Source organism: Abrus precatorius, unplaced genomic scaffold (assembly GCF_003935025.1).
Source record: "Abrus precatorius isolate BTA unplaced genomic scaffold, Abrus_2018 Scaffold5, whole genome shotgun sequence".
Classification (NCBI taxonomy): domain Eukaryota; kingdom Viridiplantae; phylum Streptophyta; class Magnoliopsida; order Fabales; family Fabaceae; genus Abrus; species Abrus precatorius.
Window position 1 is genome coordinate 20,709,922 of NW_020874395.1, and position 7,013 is coordinate 20,716,934.

The 7,013-nt window shown below is 30.5% G+C and overlaps 1 protein-coding gene across 2 annotated transcripts; it reads left to right on the forward strand.

Moving 5' to 3' along the window:
* The first annotated feature begins 2,375 nt into the window (after window positions 1-2,375).
* On the forward strand, window positions 2,376-4,325 carry LOC113867971 (cysteine-rich and transmembrane domain-containing protein WIH1-like). Of its 2 annotated transcripts, none has more exons than XM_027503501.1 (3): window positions 2,376-2,511; window positions 2,615-2,852; window positions 3,950-4,325. In XM_027503501.1, the coding sequence occupies exons 1-3, from the start codon at window positions 2,454-2,456 to the stop codon at window positions 3,996-3,998; spliced, it is 345 nt and encodes a 114-aa protein (XP_027359302.1). In that variant the 5' UTR covers window positions 2,376-2,453; the 3' UTR covers window positions 3,999-4,325. The 2 variants fall into 2 exon arrangements, with proteins under 2 accessions (XP_027359302.1, XP_027359303.1); XM_027503502.1 differs by having other exon boundaries at window positions 2,385-2,496; window positions 2,612-2,852; window positions 3,950-4,244.
* Window positions 4,326-7,013: the final 2,688 nt, after the last annotated feature.

A 7,013-nucleotide genomic window follows, 5' to 3' on the forward strand; every position in this document is an offset into this window, starting at 1 on the left:
GTGATTTTCTTGCTACAACGAAAAACCAGACAATATTCTTCCTTTGTTACTTTCCTCTTCTTCTTCTCATATTCAACTCCTCTAATCTCTTTTCCCTTATACCCATTTAGACCTTTTTTCTCCACATCAAATCTCATCTCTTCTTTCTCATAAAAAACATGTGAAATTCGCTTAAGTAGATTTTGTATAATTTTTTTTTGTCAATTTTTTTTTATTTAAGTAAGCTTAATTTTACTTAAACAAAATTAGAATTGGATATGCAATTTTCGCGTTAATAAAAAAGAATCCAACAACAAGTCCTTTACTTACTACTACTAATAATAATTTTATTTTTTCTTTTAAATTTACTTTCGGTGATATTATTGTGTTTAAGTTATTTTTATTATTAATAGTAATAGATTTTTTCTTTAAAATTTACTTTTTTATAACATTTTTTGTTTAAATTATTTTTTATTTGATTTATTATTAGTAGTAGTAAAAGCAGCAAACTTTGTTTTTATATAAACTAATTTACATAATTCATTACTTACATAGAATCAAATTTGAACTACTATTTTAAAATGTAATTAACGTCAACTTTTTTTCAGTTTACCCCGTAAGTATTACCTCGGGCCGAATTGGATCATAACCCAAATTGAAGGCTTGATGGATGTATGTGGAGTTTGGGTATCCTTGGAAAATAAAAATAAAAAATAAAAAATAAAAAAAATATATATAATTATATCAATTTAATATTGAATTTTATTAAAATATTATTTTAATGGTTATATTTTAAAATGCAAAATTATCCTTGGGAGTATCTAAATTTATATATTAAAAAAAACTAACTAACCTGCCCAAACGCCGAACTTTAGCATATCAGATAAAAAAATTAATTTAATATAAACTTATTAAAGTGATAGTCATGCTTAGGAAAAATTTATTTATTTTTGCTTTTACGAATTCTTACAAACTTACTTCCCATCAAACTTAAGTATATCAGATTAAGAAAGTTTTATTTAATTGAAGTTCAAATTTTTAAATTTTATTGTTTTAATTCAATGTGACCCTGCTCAGCCTGGCCCAGCGGAGAGAGAGAGGATCTGGGCGCTTTTTTTTACATGAGAAAAATATATTGAAATATAGTATTTAAGAATCAAATTTAAAAATTTGTATATGACGTCTTTTTAGTATCTTTGATTTTGATTTTTAGAAAACTCACCATTAATAAGATTTGAATTTTTAATTTTTTATTATTTTTTAAAATTCATCATTAATAATTTGATTTTTAATTTTTTTTAAAATATTCTTTTAAAGCTTCATTCTTTCATTTTTAAATTTTTACACCCACACAAAAATTATCATTAATGAATTTTAAAGTTTATATTTTTTATAATTTTTCTAAAAATATTATATTTAATATATATAATTTTTAAATATCATATATAAAAATATAAACTGAAAATCTGAGCTCAGAAAGTCGTCGCATAGGAAGATATTTTTAGTTTCATGTTTATAAAAAAAATTTGCGTAACTTTAAACACACTTGTTGTTTGGATTTTTTTTGTCAAAATAAGAAAAATAAAAAACAATTTTCTAATATAAATTTCGATAAAAATATTTTTTTCTATTTAAATTAAAAGCGGAGTAGAATGAAATTCAGGCAAAATTCCAGTTTTTTTAATAATAGAATTTAGCGATGAGAATGAAACGCACGAATAAGATTTCATTTTTATTTTCTTAAACTTGGAAGTGAGTGGTGTCATCGGCTTTCTCTTCAGCTCCCGTTCCTTTGAGGACACGTGCCGCATTTCAATCAACTCCATCCCAATTACAATCCCAAAATACAAAAATCAAATTTAGAAAAAAAATCTAATTTTTTTTTGTTTCTCTTTTTAAATATAATTTTTATTTTAAAACTAATTTTAAAATTAAACTAAAAACAAATTTTATTTTATTTTCTTATTAAAAATTAAAATATAATTTATAAAATTAAAAATTAAAACAGAAACAAGCAATCCTCTTACTTCACTCTTAATTTGCTCACAGAGAAGAAATTAGAGGACGAAATCGGTAAAGAGACCAAGAAGAAAAATCGAAAGGGAAAGAACGATAAAGTATTCCACTTTGACTAAAATTTTTTAATAAAAAATTATATTTATTTTATTATTATTAAAAAATAAATATCATCTTATAAAAGACGATATTTAAAGTAATGTGATAAAAGTTATTACCGACAAGAAATATGTTTTTATTTAAATTTATTTTAGGAAATTATTTTTTAATTTTTCCTATTTTATTAAAAAAAAAAACTCGAAGCGGTGGCGTGGCGAATGATGAATGGAAACAACCAACCAACAAATAATTATTATATTTTCTGCTGTTGAGTAATGTGAGCTACGATTTCAACTCTTTCCATTTCGACCATCGACCCACACAACACACACCCTGAGAGACGAGAGAACGCAAGTCCAATGAGCAATTTCCACAGAGTATCACACGAAGCTTACCCTCCTCCTCCTCCTCCTCCAGGTACTACTATTGTTCTTCCTCTCAATTCCTATTATTCGATTTTTTCTTCCTTTTTAACGAATTGGTGAATTGAATGTTCATTTATTTAATTAATTAAACGCAGAGTACGGATCGCCTTACCCTCCCCCCCAACCGGGTTACCCATCAGCTGCTCCTCCTCCGCCGCCGCCGAGGCATGGGGGATACCCTCCGCCGCCACCGCCGCCGCATCCACCGCATCAATCGTACCAAGGCTATTTCAACGATGGGTATCCACCACCTCCTCCTCCGCCTCATTCTCATTATCAACACGTGCAGCATCACCATCACGCTGACCCTGGGTGTTCTTTCCTGCGAAGCTGGTATGCTTTCTCTCTCTTTTTATTTATTTATTATTATTATTGCATAAGGAGTTTATACCATAAATTTTATCATAAACCTTATTAACACAAGTTGAAAATAATTTGTTTTGATAAGTTATGTAAAGAAACTCATTGAAATTAGCTGAAGTCATAAGCTCTTTCAAACACACTTTTAGTTAATACCTTGAGAAAATTGTATATTGTTTGCGAACTGGAGTTTTTAAAAGGAATGGGAGGGTAAACAAATTTTTTATTTTTAAATGAAGAAAATTGTATATTGTTTATGACAATAAATAAATAGTTAATACCATAAGTTTATGTTAATTTATTATTTATATAATTGATTTTAAAAAAATATTAAATTAAAATCTGTTTATTCAAAATATGAATTTTGCTCTTTCTTCCTTTTCTTACCAAAATCCTCCTTTCTAAACAACTCCCAATCCATTAGTAGCAGATTTGATGGATTTATTTTGTTTTATGTTAACTTGAACCTAGAAAGGTCAAACCAACATTTGATGGACACCAACATCTGATGATGTGTCACTGTCATATTTAATTGCCATCACTGTGTCAAGACTCATGCCTAAAGGCTAAAAAGTAATTATGAAAAAATTTGAATATTAAAGATTATAACAGAAATTAATTCTTTCAAATGTCAAATATACAGCGATAGAACCATACATATTAATATAATTATATATGCCATTTACTTACTAATTTACTGCACTTTGGTTAATGAGCCTGAGACATTATTAGTTGATAATTTAGTTAAACTTATGATTCTGAATCAAGCTTGGTTCTGGTAGTTTGGATTGTCAACTGGCTTAACAAATTCTTAACCTGGAGTGTAGGCATACAGATGTTTTATGCCTTAAATCCTTAATACGCATAATTCATCATTTAGCTTTTCTGACATATTATTAAAATATTAAAGTCTATAGAATGGTTTATTTCAGCATGAAACATCAACCTCTTTTTCAATAAAATAAAGAATCACATGGAATCTTTTCATAGTTTCAGTATTCTACTTCACCTCATGTTAGTTTTCATGGTACTAATGAAGAGTAAGAATCATCCTTCATTTATTTGTGCAGCTTGGCAGCGCTTTGCTGCTGTTGTGTGCTAGAGGAGTGTTGCTTTTGATAATCACATCACCAAAAGCTGTTTCTTCATTTTGGTGCACTTGGTTACGGCTATCTAGAGAAATGTGGCTTTAACTCTTGATAATAAGTGTGAGAGGTGTAAGTATTGGTCATTACTGTTGGTTGTTGGTCTTTACCCTCTTACCCAAACCCTGGTTTGTGCATAGTTTCTGTGATGTAGTCTATGTGAATTTCATTGTATGAACACTGTATTGAAAATTGTAAACCGTTTCTTATATTGTGTAAAAGCCACTACTATGGTTAAAGTTATGTTACATATCACTTTCATCTTTACACTTCAATATCATTTTCTTTTATACTTGGCATGCAAATTTCAAGTAATTATGAAGGGTCACTTTTATTAGCGGAATGGTAAGGACAATGAAATTAGAAACAGAAAATAAAAGGGCTAGTGGTTAGTGTTTGCTGGGGCCTGTTTTAGATTCCATTTGTCTATAAATGAATATTATATGAGGAGACTGAGAATTATTATACTATGCATTTCATTAGTTCTGGCTTCCTATGCTACCGTTATTATCCAATATTTTCTCAATTTTAAAGATTTGAAGTTGAGTAAGTTTTGAATAATGACAAATAGAAGTTAACTAGATTCACTGATTAATACTTCAACAGGTTCAGTAACTAGCTTTAGGACATGCTTTCCTGAACACTTTGAAGTTGCAGCAACAAAGTTATGAAAGAAACATAGTTACGTAGAAATTTATGTCAAACTTTTGAAATTCTTTTAGTGAAGATAATAGGTGGAAAGTTGAGAATCATAGCTCTGAACAGCTGTAACTAACTAATATTATTCTTGTAACCAAATAGCAGCAGACAATAAATAAGATGAAATCATGGGAGAGCCTGGAGCTCTCAAATCTTCCAGCAACAGTTATTGTTCATTCATCCCTGATTCAGCTACCTCATGGGCTGGGTTAGTTAAGACACTCAGAAGACTGCACATTTGGAAAGTTTCCAATATATTTTTGCAAAATGAAATTCAAACAATATAAAAAATGAAAGAAATAAGACAAGCAGCAGTGTGAATTGATGATTTTCTATTCGTTTTTTCTTTTAAAAAAAATTCCCTAGATCTAGATCTCAATTATGTACTGGTGTTTTATTTATTTATTTATTTATTTAATTTGAATACCTGCATGCCACAAGTATGATTTTTGTTGCACGTCTTTAACATGAGGCTAGTGCAACTCACTTTACCCACAACCTTTCAAGGTTCAAGTGTCTAATGCATGGAATTTAATGTGTTTCTTTTCGAATTGCTGCATGAGTATATTTACAGAGTTTATATAACTCATCAAAAACCTTCAGCAAAATATTTGCTAGTACAAAGTTTGTAGGTAACAATAAAATTGTTAAGTAGGATGCAGAATTTTATCCAAGCAATTTCCTCCTCCTTTCGTTTTTCAACTTGATATCCATTTATAGTCTGCCAAGAATTATTATTGATAATTTTAACCATTGTGACCCAACAAGGATAGATTTCGGAAGGTACTGGTTGTTGAAGTGTTTGTTTCTACATATACAACTTTTAATCTGTACGGGTTTGTCTGTTACTAAACATGAGCGAGAAGATATATTGCTATATAGCTTCTCAGCAAATGTGCAACGTACTAAACTGTAAATTAATAAAGTGGCAAGTAAAAGTATCATCTCAATTCTCATAAAAATTGAAGTTACCCAGCACTAAATAAATAATTGTTTGAATGAAGTTGAATAATACTGAAGGAAGTTCTAAATGAAAATTGACAGAAATGCAATGAACTGGAAATGAAAAGGAATCAGACAAGATAACAAATAATTGCTCAAATGTATATTAGAATGCATAAACCTATTAGGACCGAATTTACTCACTCGTAATTGGATCACAACACTTGCACACACCAATTTTCTCACAAAGAATTATTACACTGGGCCTTCTTGAGGAACCAAACATTTTATTATTCAAAAGTTGGTATTTTTCAATTATAAGATGATTATTTATAAGTTAGTCCCGCACTCCTAAGGGCAATTTTTGTGTTACAACACTCCCCAATTACACTTATTCACCTAACCTACCGTACAAATAACATAATTAACGACTAAACGAGAATATACTAATCTACTTCTAATAGACTCTCCTCCATCAACAAGGCCTTGGCCCAAGGCTATCCTAGAACCTTAAAAAACTAGGAAGTTTCCTATGAGAAATCTGGTATTATTGTATGAGGGAATGGAGTTCTTGTCAAGTTGCATCTTCTAGACTAGTGTGCTTCCACTGAACTAACACCTCGATAACTAGCATGTTTCCACATTTCTTCATTCTTTTGTCCAATATGGCCAAAGGGCGAATCTGGAATTCCCCTTCCTCATTGCAAGAAGGTAGATGTTTTGAAATTGGGTGGTTGCCACGGTGCTTCTTGAGAAGAGACACATGGAACACATTATGCATTCATGCTCCTTTAAGTAATTCCAACCTGTATACTACATTTTCCACCCTTTTTGTTACTAAATATGGTCCGTAATATCGGGCAGCCAACTTATGCATAGAAGTATTAGGCGAGTGTATTTTGAATGGTTGTAACTTCAAATATACCCAATTGTCACAAGCAAATTCTTTGTTTGACCTCCTTTTGTCTGCATACCATTCCATGCATACTTGAGCCCTTTGTAGATTAGTCTACAACAACGGGCCAATATGCTCCCTTGTCTTAAATGTGTAGTCCACCGCTTGCACCAATGAATCACCAACAAGCAAGGGGGTGTTAGTAGTTGGAGGATACCGATATAGTGCCTCAAGGAGCAAGTTGGGTTGTTGAGTAGAATTTTGTATTCTACCAAAATTCTGCTAATGCTAGAAGCTATAACCATTTGGCTAGTATATTCTCAGTAACATAATGCAAGTATCTTTCCAACGCTTTGTTCAAAGCTTCATATAGTCCATCAGTTTGATGGAAACTCGTTGATCTTAGAAGCTCCACCCCATATATCTTGAATAGGTCCCTCCAGAAGGCATTAA